This window comes from Electrona antarctica (genome assembly GCF_951216825.1).
Source record: "Electrona antarctica genome assembly, chromosome: 1".
Classification (NCBI taxonomy): domain Eukaryota; kingdom Metazoa; phylum Chordata; class Actinopteri; order Myctophiformes; family Myctophidae; genus Electrona; species Electrona antarctica.
In genome coordinates, this window is record NC_136806.1 from 29,403,184 (window position 1) to 29,420,806 (window position 17,623).

The 17,623-nt window shown below is 43.7% G+C and overlaps 2 protein-coding genes across 2 annotated transcripts; both read left to right on the forward strand.

Moving 5' to 3' along the window:
- Positions 1-7,308: 7,308 nt before the first annotated feature.
- Positions 7,309-8,100, forward strand: LOC306919954 (Y-box-binding protein 1-like; the record flags this gene model as incomplete). Its single annotated transcript, XM_079496533.1, has 1 exon — positions 7,309-8,100. The coding sequence occupies one exon, from the start codon at positions 7,309-7,311 to the stop codon at positions 8,098-8,100; it is 792 nt and encodes a 263-aa protein (XP_079352659.1).
- A 6,397-nt stretch (positions 8,101-14,497) lies between these two features.
- LOC306919965 (uracil phosphoribosyltransferase homolog) lies at positions 14,498-15,208 on the forward strand (the record flags this gene model as incomplete). Its single annotated transcript, XM_079496544.1, has 1 exon — positions 14,498-15,208. One exon carries the CDS (start codon positions 14,498-14,500, stop codon positions 15,206-15,208), a length of 711 nt encoding a protein of 236 aa, XP_079352670.1.
- Positions 15,209-17,623: the final 2,415 nt, after the last annotated feature.

Sequence of the window (17,623 nt, forward strand, 5' to 3'; positions counted from 1 at the left end):
ACACGCTGCAACACACACTGCAACAACACACTAACACGACACAGCCTTACCCTCCGCGTCGATCCACGGCTATCTCCTCATGTCGCGCCGCACGACCACATTCAACAACACCCGCGTAAACACTGTCATTGCACTGCCACTAAAGCCGCCTCCCGTCCACACTCACAAACAACATCAATATCAATAATAAACACAAACACGCCACAAGCACCGACACCCCCGCCTAATTTGTTGCCAGGTCTATGAAAACTAGCCCAGACAAAATGCCATTCAACACGCTACTTACAACTCGCTTACAATTCGCGGACCTGGCAACACTGCATCCTGTTTTCCCATTGGCTACGGTTGCTACAACACGCATTTGCACTGCATGATGGGAGCAACACAGCTTAATGTAGGGGTCACCGATTGCTGTGCTACATCCCCCTCATGTTCTCAGCACCCCCTTCGGCTACACCACACACACTCACCTACACAATTCTCCACATGCAACACAGGCCCCTTATTGGCTAGCCCCCTCACATGGCGATCCCCACGCAGCCAGCCACACACACAACGGCCACGTTCGCAAATATCGCACTGAGCGCACTGTGCAAATGCAATGCAAACTAATAGGCGAGTGTGCTTCGCCGCGGTATTTCCCAACGCGCCCATCTCATCGACACAACGCGCGCAGTCGGATGCCAAGCTCTTCCGCGATGTATTCCTTTCCCAGTCTCACCACAACACGGACTCATTGTAACCTCGCATCAGTGTCACTGCAGACACGTAATCACACTGTGGAGGATTTGTGACTGAGTGACTGTGTGTGTGTGTGTGTGTGGGGGGTTTGATTTCAGCATGTTTTGCAGTGCACACCATGGGACAAATCGCCTTTTCACCCCCTGCCACTGTTCCCACAAACGCATGTACAAGAGGAAAACAATCTAAACATTATATACTAACGTCAGCATCGGGCACATTAACACACACCAGCGTTATTAGTTGAGTTTTCTTATTGAAGTGCCTCTGATTTGTAACTGTGCGTTTATGTCAGTCACCGCTGCGATCCGTTGTTATTCAGCCACCAGCAGCAACATACGCACGGACTGGAGAGAGGCGACGTGTTTCTCTCCCTTCGGCTCATGTAGCCCTCATTGTAACTACAAATATTGTTCCCGAAGAAACAATGTGGGGTCACTGCAATCCAAAATATTGTAGGCCTACTATAATGCAGTCAAGGTCCCCACAAAAACATACTACAGTATGTTCTGCTCCATTCTCAACATCTTTTGGTTTCCAAAAACACTAACTTATTGTAAGTAAACCAAAACAGTAAAAAGCAGTTTCATCTGTGCTTATTTTAAATTAATTTAATTTGCTTTGATGTGAAAATAAAATACAACAAATAATAATAATACCCATCTGTTAATACATGTGAAGGGCACAATACTGGGTTTAAAAACACAGCTGAAACATGAAGTGGAGTCTGTCAAATCTCGCAATTTCCTTCTTCCCATTGCGCTGCAACGGAACTAGGATGAGCCGCCCGAAGGGCGGCGAAATTCTAGTAATGTACAAGCTCACACGAGCATGTAGTGAGTGGCTGTTCAAGTATATAAACACATATTTTTCAAACGTAGGCTATTGCCAATAATTACATGCACGTTAAACAGATCGTTATATTTATTAGTTTGTCGATCTCTCTCCCAGAGAAGCGATGTCAGAACACACTGCACTGACTGTTGTATAACATGGATGACAGAACCACTTCCGTGTGTGTGTGTGTGTGTGTGTGTGTGTGTGTGTGCATGACATGTGCATGTGTACACGTGTACTCCCGTAAGTCCCGTATGCCACCGTGTTTGTTCAGTTTGTAGGTGTGACTTTGCAGCCTATGGACCATAATTATGCAGACCGCGGCCATCTTACCATATAAGTTAATGGCAAGGTGCTAACAAGGTGCAACTTCCCATAGACAGCCCATTCATCCAAACAGAAAAGTCCTATCTGATTGTATTACACAACGTCAAACTCGCCAACATTGCAGCTGTACGAAAAACTTGAATTATTCTCTTTCTATCATCATCAAGTGTTTGTTTCATAAAAATCCACTGTAGACATGTTATGAGCTACTTTGTGTCCTTGCAGGTGATTCTTTTTCTAAGTGTTGCAGTTTGGAAGTGCTCATTAGATATCACTCAAGTCAACTGCCCTGTTTTGAATTTGCACATAATGCAGGAGGCAGCAGGACATTGCTTTACTGAAAAAGAGTGCTTCCAAATGCTCTGATGGCAAGATGGCCGCGGTCTGCAAATGGTCAATAGGCCTATGAACCGTAGAAACACATGGGGTTGTTTTACCCTGACTCGGGGACTGCTGGTGAAAAACAGATCGCACGGTAAAGTGTCCAGTGCAGACACATGATATGTAACTACAGCCCCATTCGTAATACTTCTTGGCGATTGGTTGAATGCAAGAACGAGCCCGCCCCCTTCAGGCCCTTCCTACCAATATTCCACATTCAAATTAATCCCACAAACCACTATTTGCCAGTTTAGTTGCTTGAGATTAGCATTAGACACAGTCTCAAGTTTCATGGGATCAAAATCCCACTCCTGATGCTTTTAAATAAAAGTCACAAAAATACATTTTGCAGTACCCTTGGCTGTACAGTAATAATAAAAGTTCTATTCACATACAGCCATATTCGCTGCCACTAAACGAGACATGAATGCAAACATTAAGGACGGGGTGAAAATGGTTAATTTGGGCATTTTATTTTGAAGTTTCAGCTGGCTCTGAAGGCGATGGGACAGTAGCTAGGACGTTAGCTAGTATGCTACACGCAGGACGCATGCTGTTTGTACAAATCAGACAGTCGGCCAGCTCTACCAGTTTACTGCTATGTGGCTTATTTCTACCCAATAAAGTTTTCAGATACATATTTTAGCGTGATGATTAAGTTTAAACCGAGTAATACACTGTCTGGACTGGATGTCATCTTGAATGAGATTAAAAACGGAGTAGTTTGTAATCAAAACCAGCTGTGTTTGGAGGATGATGCAGCAATGGGAATAAAAACAGGTGAGCTTCATTTTTATTGGCTTTTATTGATGTGGACCTCGACACGTCATCATGCAGTACGTTTTCGTTTTCAGGAAGTAATTAAAATTCGATTTTATGGACTTTTTATATAAAAATAAATGTTCCCATTTTTTGGCATCCATTGTTAGGTATGCCCATATGATGACCACGAATGTGGTCTAAAAGGTGAAAAAACATATTTTTCATTTCACTGGGTCTTTAAAGGACCAATAACCAAAAATATATAATATATATATTTTGTGTTTTTGGGGCTCCCATATGTGTTTTCTATCCCCACAAATAACCAATTTTGAACAGTCAGGCTTTCATATCATATCGGTGCTTTAGTGGAAATTGCTCTCAGGAACAGCTCAACTGATTTTGTCCTCATCATGATGTCATCAATGTCACCCTACTTTGTATAATTCCTCCTCTTCTTCAGTCTTCAGTTCCACATTTGCATTTCCACTTTGTTTACAATGTCCACCCTTGTTGATTTTCCAAGCTGGCATGGAATTAAAACAAGCCTGGTATTATCTAGCGTCAGTATTATAATGACTCAAATATTAAAGATGGAGTGCCACGATTTCTTCCACCCTAAAACATGATCATCAGGTATTATTATAATATAAGGAGGAAGAACTTGTTCCAAAAAGTGTACAGTATTTGTTAAAATCATGCTTTTATGTGGACACGCCCACCAGTTCATTAAGTATGCCTGGTTTGCCTGGTGGGTGGTGATGGGTGGTGATCCACCTGAACTGAAGCCGCACCCACAGCTGTAGCTGTATGATAAAGGGGTAGGGGTTAGGGGAGGGGCTGATAATGTGATGTCACTATATTACTGTTTATTTAATTGGCCCGTTGGACTGTCAAGGGTTCAGCCTCCAGGAAGAAACCCTAAATACAAAGTTAATACACCATTGCACATACAAACGACTCCAGGGTGTCTAATGAAGTACTGTCACCTCATAGACACATGAAAAACTGGAAAAATACAAAAATTGTGGCACTCCATCTTTAAATAATTTTTGAGGGACAATATGATATTAAATATTAAAAACGCATGTTATTTCTGCTTTAAAAGTCCATATGGCTTGGCTGCCCTATAACGTAATTTCAAAAGCCAGAGGCTCCTCAAAAGATGCATGGCAAATTTGAGTAGTATTAAGGTTAGGTTTATCATTTTTGTGAGGTTAGGATTATAGGGTAAAGGTTCCAATGTCCTTTACGTCCTGGAGAGTGGAACGTCTCCAGGTGTTTCTTGGCCTACCCTGTTTCCTCTTCCCCTGTGTATCTCGAGCAATTTGACATTGTCCTGCATGTATCCTAGGCCCTCCGGGTACCCCAACTTTGATTGGCTCCCACAACGTTTCCCAAGGGAGTTGGCTTGGAACAACATTTTCTGTGATAGTAGACACCTTTATGAACACATCTGTGAAGAAAGCTAGTGGTAAGCATTTTCTTTACAGATTTGCTACAACTTAAGCTAATTTTCCCTAACTATGTGGTCTGAATGGGGCTGCAGAAATAAAGAACACAAGGCCCAGAGCCACTTCCACTCTGTGAACCAATCAGAGCGCACTTTTTTTCTCTCACGGCTTATTGGCTCAAATCCACAAGAGGGGACAGTAGAGCATTGATTCTCAACCTGTGGGTTGGGGTCCACTGGTGGGGTGCGAGCTTGGTATTGCAAGTGGGTCCCCACATAATTGGCAAAACACTAAGGCCCTCATTTATCAATTGAGTGTAAATTCTGCCCCAAATTCGAGTGTAGGATTCGTAGTACACCCACGTCGGGTCGGCATTTATAAAGTGATCGCAGACAGCTGATCCTTCCTAATTTCATTCCTAGCAGTGATAAATGTGACGGCTGAAATCAATCTGGCACGCCCTATGAAATCAAGCCTCGCCCTCGTTTTTGCGACATGAACAACTGCAATACGACCTGGAAACCATGGTTACAGGGGAAAAAAAGTTTCGCTCGCTTGCCTAAGTTGCCTTGCTGCCCCCTCCCATACACACACACAGACGCACGCACGCACACGCAACTTGTTGTATCTTAAATAAATAAACCTGCATGAATTAAATAAAGCTGTAGGACTACCCTGTCTGTTTCTCCTCTCGCTTCGCTTCCCTTGCTGCCCGCCTCACCCCCCCCCCCCCGCCTCACCCCCCCCCCCCCCCGCACGCACGCACGCACATATCGCAATTTGCAAGCAACTGTCACTGTGTTGTTAGTTGTATATTAAATTATTAAAGTCTTTATTCATTTAATATCAACAAGATATATTAGTGAACGAAAACCTGAACCTGTGAACCATGAATTATATAACAAATAGGCGTGCACACACGCTGCTGTTTTGCAAGGTGCATCTCCTGTCCTGTCTGTCTCTCTCTATCACTGTGGTCCGTCCGTGACACCGTGACCAATTGACCATGCACGTTCGACAATTTAAATTGCCTTGCTGTCAACTGTCAATTATATGAATATTGCAGCCAAAACCGTAGCCTCATGTGGCACTGGACAGTGGTGGTGGGCTGCAGGCTGGCTTAGCCTATACTATCTCCGATGCGTTCCCACTTGCGCTGGCACGGCACATTTTGCATTCGAGCGACGCGTCGGGTTTATTAAACGAGGAGGAGATTGCACATAGGCTACTGTAACTCCAGAAAGACATCGGCCTGCTGTAGATTCGGCTACAGTAGGCTACCCAAGTTGGGACTCTCCGCAGCTGCAGCGCTGCACTCTCCAACGTCCCGTCATGGAAATATTTCAGCACAGACAGCCCAAATCCTCGCATGTATGCGCTCATCATGCAAAACACTGTTTAAATGGCTTACGCATCTAACTTGCAACATTGTTTTTAAATGCGCGATTTTAATTGCTTGCTTGTAAAGTTGGAAATCTCCTACAAATTTCATATGACACAAAGACACATCGTTGATGTATTCCTTTACTTTTTTTTCTTTTTTACATTTAGCCCATATACATACCTGTACAGTTTTATATAAACATTTTAGGAGTGAATACATATGTTTCGATGCCTGTGACAGCCTCTCAGCTGGTCAAACAATGCTGCTCCGCTGTTCTACGACAGAAAAACAGGTGAGGACAAAGCGTACGACAGCTCCCGACCAGACGTGGTTTTTGTCTTGGCTCAAGTTCAAATTCAAACGTTGGCGCAAATCGTAAATGCCGAAAATTGCGGTAATTTCGGCGTACACCCATATTTTGGCGTACGCACGGTTGATAAATGAGGGCCTCAGATTATAATAGTATAACATTAAGCAGTATAACATTAAGCAGAAGGAAGGCAGGAAGAAGCATGCAGACTAGTGAGCTTAAATACCCCGTCCAATTGGTCAGCTGACTGTCACATCAGCGAATGACATGTGGGTCTTGCACACACTAGCCTCGGAAACCCAGACATTTTTATTTCCAGGGAGGAAATAAAGTCTGGGTCCGAGTCCGAGTCCAGTTCAATACGGCATACAATAGCGCAAAGGTCGATCACTCTCTGCTGATTTCTGATCGCCTGCACCTTTGTTAAATTGACGCACACACGTACACACACAATCTTTTTGTAATGTATTGTGTCTGTCTTGTCTGTATCTTGAACGGTGACGTCATGGACGTAAAACAAATTTCAGTGCAAGCTGACAATAAAGTTGTATCGTATTGTATCACAGACTTTGCTGGCAAATGATTTACACCATAAGTGCTCTAAACAAACATTAACATCCATAGACTTGGTTGGCACCTAAAGTTATCTAAACAAACATTACATTTCATAGACTTGGCTGACCCTAAGTGCTCTAAACAAAATTGTAATATCCTTAAAGTCCATAGACTAGTTGGCGGATTTACGTCATAAATGCTCTAAACAAACATTAAAAATAGACTTGACTGCCATATGACATAATCTTCAAAAGCCATGCATTGGCCCCTCAAAAATACAAACGTATGCAGATAAGAATGACAAATCGGCGTTGTCGAGCATGCATGGCAACGGTTTGTGCTGTATGTGATGTCAGAGCAGCTGACAATAAGGTGCTGCAGGCATTGTAAATGTCTTTAGACATCGGTAGTGAGACAGGAACAGGTTTATATTGAGTGGGTAGAGGAAAAACTATACTACAGCCCTCCCACCACCGCCTTCAGAGGCCAGGTTACCGTCAAGCAGCAGGACACCTAAAAGTGAGGCACCACCCACACAAGCCATTTACCAACCATTAAGCATGAGCAGCAAGGTCGACATGCAGCCACTTTCTGCTGAAGCGGGGAACCCACTGCACCCGTCAGATGCACCTTCCGCGGGGAACAAGAAGCTCATCGCGTCAAATGTTTATGGAACAGTGAAGTGGTTTAATGTCAAGAACGGATTCGGTTTCATCAACAGGAATGACACAAAAGAGGATGTTTTTGTGCACCAGACGGACATAAAAAAGAATAATCCAAGGAAATACCTTCGCAGCGTCGGAGACGGAGAGATTGTGGAATTTGATGTGGTTGAGGGGGACAAGGGAGCAGAGGCAGCCAACGTCACGGGTCCAGGAGGTGTTCCGGTACAAGGGAGCAAGTATGCAGCCGACAGGAAAGTCAGAGGTCACAACAACAGCCGTGAGGGTGCAGACAGAACCCCAGAGGAGGGAGACATGCCGCAACAACAGCACAGTCGTCGGCACCCGTACACCAACGCACTGGGAGAGATTACTGAGGTAGGTGAAGGTGACGAGATTCAGAGAGTTCCAGACCAACCAATGAGGCAGAACTACCACAGGGGCTTCCGTCCAAACGCCAGACCAAGGGGCCCAGCCCCTCTCAGGCCGGCCCGGGACCCAGAGGACGGAAACGTCAACCAGGGTGTCGAGGACGACCAGAACCGAGAGCCCCGCCAGCACCGGAACTTCAGCTACCGGCACAGCCGGCCCCAGGCCGGCGGAAAGCCTGGCCAGGAGGTGAAGATGGCCGAGAAAGGATGTGACCCATCCATTGAGAAAAAAAACACCCAAAAGGTCTGGGCTCAGTAGGAAAGACTGGGCTCTGTCTGCCTGGGGCTAATCTTGCAAACTGTTGAATTGATCACTGTCAACCATTGTATGGACACTGCCAGTAGGCCAATGCTTATAATGTAATGCTTATAATGTAAGTCAATGGGGCTCCGATTTGCCTTGGGCCTTTCCCTATATTTTGGAGTCATAATAGATACATACACGGACGTCATGGATGGCTGGCCACATGAAGTCCAACATTGACATGGGACTCGCACTGTCTCTATGTAGCTCACCGAGATCTACATCATTGCATTGCTTTGTCAAAAAGGAACACCAAAAAAACAAATCCTCTTTACTTGCGCGAGCAGAGCGCAAGTACTGTTTATGGCTGCGTATGTCGGTGACTACCTCGGTCAATCAGGGATTGTGTATTTTTGGTGGCGTCTCTCGGCCAATCAGAGTGCAAGTTCACAGCTTGCTGCGCATGTCGTGGCCCCCTCGGCCAATTGGATTGGCCCCGTATGTTGGTGGCATCGATTGCCCAATCAGGGATTGGCTGATGACTTAACTATTATTTTATTTTAAATGTTTGGGCGGCTGTGGCTCAGGAGGTAGAGCAGGTCATCCAATGATCCCTCGGTCGGCGGTTCGAATCCCGGCTCCTCCTGTCCACATGTCGAAGTGTCCCTGGGCAAGACACTGAACCCTACATTGCCTCCAATGAGTCGGTCGGTGTGAGCTTGCCACCATTGGTGTGTGAATGCGGGAAGTGAGGACGCTGGCATTGACTGTTCGCCGCTTCACCTCCCAATGTATGGATGAATGTGTTGTAAAGTGCTTTGAGCACTTGGAAAAGTGCTATAAAATGCAATTCATTATTTGTTTATGGGTTTTGTCTTTATTTGTTATATTTTAAAGAGGGAGGGACGGTAGGTTGACAAGAGTCAGGTTATTGGGTAGTGCATTTCTTGTCAACTTTGCACTAGAGACTGACATTTTGTCGGGACTCCCGCGGGTCACGGGATTCCCGCAGGATTCCCGCGGGATGGGATTAATATTTGTATTAATCCCGTGATCGGGACGGGACGGGAATGAAAGTCAACAGGAGCGTGCAGGAGCGTGAATGACATTTTCAACTGGTCGCGCTGCCAACCAAAAGAACAGAAGCGCCCATCTTTGTTGTAGTCATCTTTCAGTGAGCCAACACTCTTTTGACTTGCGAACTACATACCCCAGCAGTGCTAATGCTTCCAGGCTCCGCTCCAACTGGGAGAGGATGAACTTCCTTCATGCAATCCAGTGGACGTTTCATAAAGTTTAATATGAAGACATCGCAGTGCGGCCGTGCATGATTCTGCATCGCGCCGGTGATGTGATTATAATCGATTATTTATAGCCAGATCATCCTGATGCATTTGTTTCCCCTGGCAGTTGCAACTTGCAATTGTGATGCTACGTTAGCTACATGCTAACGCTGTTACTGTTGGCACTTGCTTGGCTCCCTGAACAGCTGTCTGAGGCTGAGCGAATGTTCTACAATACATCGTCTCCTTTCTTTCTCCCAAACGAGTCCCATACACCAGTGGTTCCAAAACATTTTCATGTCAAGGACCCCTAAATCAACATTTATTAGCCTGCGGACCCCCATTTGAAAAGATGCCAGGGACCCCCATAAGAGAAGATCTGTATTACGTTTATTACTAAAATTATTTATATTATGTTTTTATTGGCTATTATATATCTCAACAATTGACAAAGCACTTGTCAACAGTCAGAACTGTTCTTGGTTTTGTTTTAATATTATAATATTAATATGGATATACTGTATTTGGTAGTCAAAGTTAAATCCACCATTGCCCACTTTATTTTTATTTTTTTTATTGGTAGGCTATCTGTCTTGAGAAGCAGGAAGAGATAGATAGATAGATGGATAGATGGATAGATAGAATAACTTTTCCTAATGGAAAAAAAAACAGGAGCGGGATGGGAGCGGGAGTAATTTCGAGTGGGAGCGGGATGGGATCAGGAGTCATTCTACAGGAGTGGGACAGGATGGGATTTTGTTTTTTACTCTGGCCCAGGATTGGGACAGGACAGGATTTTTTCTGCAGGAGTGCGATGGGACAGGAGTGAAAATCCACTCCCGTGTCAGTCTCTACTTTGCACCATGAAATAGTCTATCCCTCGCGCAAAGAATTTGCTGCTTGTAGCTGTATGTAGTTTAAACATGAGAGTTAAATGTACACCACTTACAATATTATCCGCTGCCCCATATTGGAAAGAAATGTGGCCTCTCCCTTATTTCCATGACAGGTCTTACCAGCAATAGTAGTGAAAGCTCTGTTCCTTTCTGGTCAAACAGTCAGAGTGATGATATTGTTCGTGTTAATTTGGCTCACTGGCAACGCTGCTACACCAGTGGGACTCCATGGCTCCTTTTCCACCGGGTTTGAGCCGGTTTGATTATTTTTTCCCGCCTAATATTGAACCAGTTCAGTGTTTCCACTGAAAATGAATTGGTTCAGAATCCTAAAAGTTCGTTCGGAACTGAACCAAAAAATGGACAAAAAATTTACTTTCCGTGAAAGCACCAAGGTTCCAATTAAGAATCTAGAACAGAACCAGTACTAGAACCAACGTTCCTTTGTTGGAAAAGTTCCCTAATGTTTCCTTCAGGGGGTTCCAAATAACCCCCCTTACGGGTGTGTAACTCTGAGAGTGTTCAAATGAAACCAAATTAATCCGTATTTGGTTCCATTTGTACATTCTCAGAGTTATGGGGTCCTTGAAAAGAAATTGAGAACCAATGTGCTACACTAAATGGAACAGAGCCTTTGCACCAGGCAGATCCGTGTCTAGTCCCCAGGCTATTTAGAATCTATGCAAATGTTTTGTTTTGTTTTGTTTTGTTTTGTTTTGTTTTGTTTTGTTTTGTTTTGTTTTGTTTTGTTTTGTTTTGTTTTGAGTTTTTATGTGATGTTTGGTCCTAACTTTTTCCTAATGGATTGTAAAGAAGATAATTGTAATTTGATATCTGGTCAGTTAGATTTATTTTTTTCATTTATTTATTCAAACAACAAATACAAGCTTAAACATTAACTGCCAAGTATGAAGTCATTATTTACCTTCTTTAGTGCCAGTGTTATTGAGCCACTGTGTATGTCTGTCCGTATGAGCACGGAATGTGATCAGCTGATTGGCTGAGCAATGTGAGACAATAAATCAGAAAGGGAATAACGACAGAGAGAAGCATTTTAATAACTCCTTTATCATTCGAGTGGATGGGCATGGAGTCAAAGCATCATTCATAGCTTGGGGAGAGTGCCCTCTAGCGTAATAACTGAAAACACCAGGGGGCGTAGATATATGCCCAATGCCCATGCATGGCAGTCAATGTATTAGATGATAGGAGAGAACAAATATGTATTTCAATATACCTGATTGGAGGAATAGTCAGATTTTGTCAATAGACTTGTTGTTGTGTTCGTCATTATTAGGCAGTTTTGTGTGTGTGTGTGTGTGTGTGTGTGTGTGTGTGTGTGTGTGTGGGTGTGGGTGGCTGGCTGGCTGGCTGCGTGGGTGGCTGCGTGACTGCGTGCGTGTGTGTGACACCCGAATGTGACCCCAATCAGCTGACTGCTCAGTGTGAATGGCCCAAGTGACCCCAATTTACTGCAGGGACAATGGGTTGTACTCTAACCAAACAGACATACATACACACAGACGGTTATTGGAGCAGTGTGCACCGCTCAAAAATGTCCAATCTGGGAATACTTTCCTTACAGATGTCTTTACCAGTGTGTTTGTAAAGGAGTCTAGTAACACATCTCACAGAGATTGAAACACATTTTCCCTAGGGAAAATTGTGACAGCTGCTGAAAGTTGGGGTACCATTATCAACCTACAAAGTTTAAACTGTTGTCTCCACCAGCCGAAGGTATGGAGAGAGAGTATGTTTTGCCCTCCGTCCGTGTGTCCGTCCGTCCGTCCGTTACCAGCTAATCTCCGGCAAATGGAAACTAAATGAAAACTAAGCTATGATGACTACAACCACGACTAAATATATTGAAAGTAGTCTAAAATGTTAGGAAGGGACTAGTGGACAAGAGATCCAGTATAAGTAAAAGACAAATCATTTTACACGTGGTTGCATGCTGACAATTTACAATAACAATGCGTCGCAGTGCGACACGCTCTTTTCAGCAAGTGTAAAATCAGTCATAACGACGGCATCAAATATATATTGCCGCCAAAATACATTTTAGTCTACTAAATCAACTGTAGATTTAGTCGACTAAAACACTAGAACATTCCATTCCATTACCAAAATGGTAAATGGTTAATTTATATAGCGCTTTACATAGATTGTGCATTACATTCAAACAATCACACACACATTCATACACTGATGGCAGCGGAAACCATGCAAGGCACCAACCAGCACATCAGGAGCAATTAGGTGTTCAGTGTCTTGCTCAAGGACACTTCGACACTAACTTTGGAGGAGTCTGGGTTCGAACTGGCAACCTTGCGGTTACCATCCAGCCACTCTACCCCTGAGCCACCGCCGCCAGATTAGTCATGATGTTTTTCTCTTTATCTTTTAACTGCAATGATGAGCCTGCACAACCAATAATTTCACCCATGTTACTTGTAATGTGATGTGACAATAAAGATTGATTCTGATTCTGACACTGTTCTGGAGGCTGCACTCCCGTCTTGCCATAGGCCAACTCTATGGCTTCCACAAAAAGACTGATCTCAGATATGGGTTTTCCCTTGACACGAGAACCCCAAGCCAGAAAGAGCTGATCATGCTACTTCATGTTCAGGCCACGTAGCAGCCTTCACACATGTTATATTTGTCTCCACCAGGCCGAAGGCATGGGGAGAGAGTATGTTTTGCACTCCGTCCGTCCGTCCGTGTGTCCGTCCGTCCGTGTGTCCGTGTGTCCGTCCGTCCGTGTGTCCGTCCGTCTGTGAACAGCTAATCTCTGGCACCGTTGGCTTGATCGCAGCCATACTCTGCACACACACTCCCTGGATGCCAGAGCTGAACCTCTGCTCCAAAGTTTTCACATTGGCCTGTTATAGCGCCACCAGGAGGTCGCTTTGTGCAAAACAAATGTTTTGACAGTACACCTACAGATTTTGTCCAAACATTACGCAAATTGGTACGCAGTCTCTCTAGAGCCATTCAACGAAACGGGTCTTTCAGATTTTTCAGACTCCATTCTGATTGGCTACGATTGGCAAATCATGAACACATCGTGTGATTTCCGTGAAATCTTGCACGCACATTCCCACTAGGCCGAGGAAGAAATGCCACCTGAATATTTTCAACTCAGCCTCATGGTGGCGCTATAACTGGCCGATTTGTGTTTTTACCTATAACTGCACCGATCTGTGTAAAACCATGTATGCACACTCCCTAGAGGTCAAGGAAAAACCTTTGCCTGGAATTTTTCACATCTGCTCTTTATAGCGCCACCAGGAGACCGACATATGTAAAACACATTTTCTAATATTACTCCTTCAGATTTTATCCAAATTTCACGCAAATCGGTACACATGCTCTCCATAGTCATGTGATCATGTGATTTGTTTGATTTCTCATAATTATCCATCCTGATTGGCTACGATTGGCTTCTAAAAATTTCAGGAGTAGCCCGTTTTGTACAAATCGCCACAACTCCTCAACGCAGCATCCGATTGCGGTGAAACTGTGCATGCCTATTCCCACTACTAGGCTGAGGAAGAAATGCTACTTGATAGTTTTCAAATCAGCCTCATGGTGGCGCTACAACAGGCCAAGTTGCGTCACACACACACACACACACACACACACACACACACACACACACACACACACACACACACACACACACACACACACACACACACACACACACACTCTCCTATCCTCCTGGTGGAGACCTGTGCCCAGAAGGGCACTTTTTCTATTTTTAAATATTTTTTAAATGATTTATTTCAGGACACTTTTCGGGCCTGAAAATCCAGTTTCAAGAGGTCTCCATATATGGGCATGTTATGTTTGTGGTGTAACACGTCTGAATTAGAACTGACATGTCACATCTGTGACATATTCGCTCATGTTAGTGATGTTAATATGAAGATGAAGGATGAATAAAGCAACAAGAAGTAGTGTCATTGGCATTCTACTAATGGCTTCATCATGCAATGACATCACAATGTCATCACAACCAAGTTGTTCTTTAAATTAATTCTCAGATAATGCAATGTCATTAAGCAATGTTAAACAAAGGCATTCTTACATTTCACAAGACTGCATTGAACACAAGCTAAATAAATACAGCCTAGCATTCATTTTGTCTTGACCACACTGATACCCCCCAGGATGCTTTGTCCCAGTCAAAGCTTGAAGGGCAACAGTTGCCAGGTACAACCAATGATGCAGGTTCGGTTCTGCTCACCGGCTGCGGCGGTGGCGTATAGTGCCGAACCAGGTGGCGTCCGGAGCACACAGCCTGAGGTGATCCAAGAGCCTTTGGGGCCTCAAGTAAAACTGCTCCCGCTCAACGACCAGATCCGGGAATTACAGACAATAATCCGGGACAAGATGACCAGCAGAGGGGATTTTGTGTTTTGTGCCGAGCGACTGATCAGGCTGGCGGTCGAAGAGGGGCTGAATCAGCTCCCCTATTCGGGGTGCACTGTCACCACGCCCACAGGGCACCGGTACGAAGGTGTCCAGTTTGAGAGGGGAAATTGCGGGGTCAGCATCATGAGGAGCGGTGAGGCCATGGAGCAGGGTCTTAGAGACTGCTGCCGCTCGATCCGCATCGGAAAGATTCTCATTCAGACCGACGAGGAGACCCAGAGGGCTAAGGTCTACTACGCCAAGTTCCCCCCAGACGTGTACAGAAGGAAGGTGCTGCTCATGTACCCAATCATTAGCACAGGGAACACTGTGACCGAGGCTGTCAGAGTGCTGACAGAACATGGCGTCCAACCCAGACATATCATCCTCCTTAGTCTCTTCTCCACTCCACGGGGAGCCAAGTCTATCATCCAGGCATTCCCAGACATAACCATTCTGACCACAGAGGTGCATCCCGTGGCTCCAACTCATTTTGGACAGAGGTACTTTGGCACAGGCTAAGTGTGCTCAAATGGCTTCCGATGTGAAAATATGGGAAGCTATTAGTAAGGGTAGTAAGGGTTAGTATTGTCAGACAACGCACCTCGTCACTGTCAAAACAGTAGCCGTGATCAGCGTACAGAATGTAGCTACTGAGACAATCCAATGATCTGATTAAACATGATTTTGTCCCTTTCAGTGCATTGATTCAAACCGGCTGTGACCTAGGAAGGAAGAGCAGCCTTTGTCTGCACTACTCAAACATGTATATGAATGAATTTCAGTCTGCCGGGTTACTCTGACGAGTGAACTTCAGGAAAAGATAAAACAAAGCAATATGCCACATTTTAAACTATATAAGATAATAATATAAGAAAAGCATTTTCAAGAAGTACAGCACTGAGAAGGGAAATTGAAACTGTTGATGCTGATGAAGGTTTCTGAGGCTACTGCATGTTGTGTTGAAGTATTAGTGTATGTTTAAATTATTTGTGTTTTATAATAATAAAACTGAATGGATGAAGGGGTAGGATATTATAGCTTTGTCCTGGTCCTTTTTGAACACATTCATGATGTATTGTTTATTGAGATAGTTGGATTATTTATTTATTATCTATAGTTTTATTCTGATTTTTTATTGTATGGTTTGAAACAAATAAACATAAAGAAAGAGACCCCTGATGTTGCAAAATTCCACAAACAAAATAGAGATATTAGCCCTGGATACATGCGCTAACAGAGGCCCACAAGTGTGCATAATAATTGCCCGTGAAGCGCAATTACCATTAATTTACATTCAATTCTCTTTAAATAAAATTTACTTAACCTAATAGTTGGTGTGTGTTGAGTGGAGACCAGTTACACAGGGGAAGCTCATGGGAAAAGTGCGCCCATGAAAAAAAAAGAAAAGAAAACGGTGCCAACACAAACATTAAATTCCATTAACAATAAAGAGACAATATGACGTAATGAGGGACAATATGATGTAAGTCTTCCCTTCATTGTCAATTACATTTTTGAGGGGTGCTAGCCCCTCCTATATATGTTTAATGTTTGTTTAGTTCAATGTTTGTTTAATAAACACCATTGACAATGAAGGGAAAACTTATGTCATTTTATAACTCATTACGTGATATTGTCTCTATTGTTAATGGCATTTAATGTTTGTGTTGGCACTGTACATCACCATTACATCACCTAATCAACATGAGTTAGACTTTAATATATTAGCGCAACTCACTTCAAACAGGTGTGATTTTTAAAACAACAACAATCCTCCGAAATCGTGAAAAACGACATACTATAGTATGCCCTCCGAGACCATGGACTATAGCCTTTTCACTTTTCCGCGAGTTTCACCTTTTTTTCAAATCCTCCGAAATCGTGAAAAACGACATACTATAGTATGCCCTCCGAGACAATGGACTATAGCCTTTCGCTTTTCCGCGATTTTCACCTTTTTCAAATCCTCCGAAATCGTAAAAAACGACATACCCTACTATAGTATGCCCTCCGAGACCATGGACTATATATAGCCTTAAGCTTTTCCGCGATTTTCACCTTTTTTCAAATCCTCCGAAATCGTGAAAAACGACATACTATAGTATGCCCTCCGACACCATGGACTATATCCTTTCGCTTTTCCTTGATTTTCACCTTTTTTCAAATCCTCAACAATGATGAAGAATCGCGCACTATAGCGCCCCGCTCAATGACCTTGAGCAATATCAATGACCTTGATCAGTATAAATGACCTTCATAAGACTAGTAAATGACCTTGACCAGCATAAATGACCTTGACAAGTATAAATTACCTTCACCAGTATAAATGACCTTGACCAGTATAAATGACCTTGACCAGTATGCAGTCCGTGACCATGGATTATAGCCTTTCGCTTTTCTGCGATTTTCACCTTTTTTTCAAATCCTCCGAAATCGTGAAAAACGACATACTATAGTATGCCCTCCGAGACCATGGACTATAGCCTTAAGCTTTTCCGCGATTTTCACCTTTTTTCAAATCCTCCGAAATCGTGAAAAACGACATACTATAGTATGCCCTCCGACACCATGGACTATATCCTTTCGCTTTTCCTTGATTTTCACCTTTTTTCAAATCCTCAACAATGATGAAGAATCGCGCACTATAGCGCCCCGCTCAATGACCTTGAGCGGGGCGCCTGTGGCGTTTGCTTAAAGGGACACTTCACCCTTTTTGCCAAAACATATATATCAATGACGTTTATAAGATTTAGAACACTTTCCTGGCGTTATTTTTTGTGTAATCTCTGGGTTTAGATATTTTAATTAACGGGTGGCTCTGACGTCAGAGACACTGTTCTACTTCACTTCCGGACTACAGTTGTCTCCTCACAATGCAGCTAGACCAGCCCCAAAACACAGCCGTCACGGACACTGCGATTTGTTCCACCTACA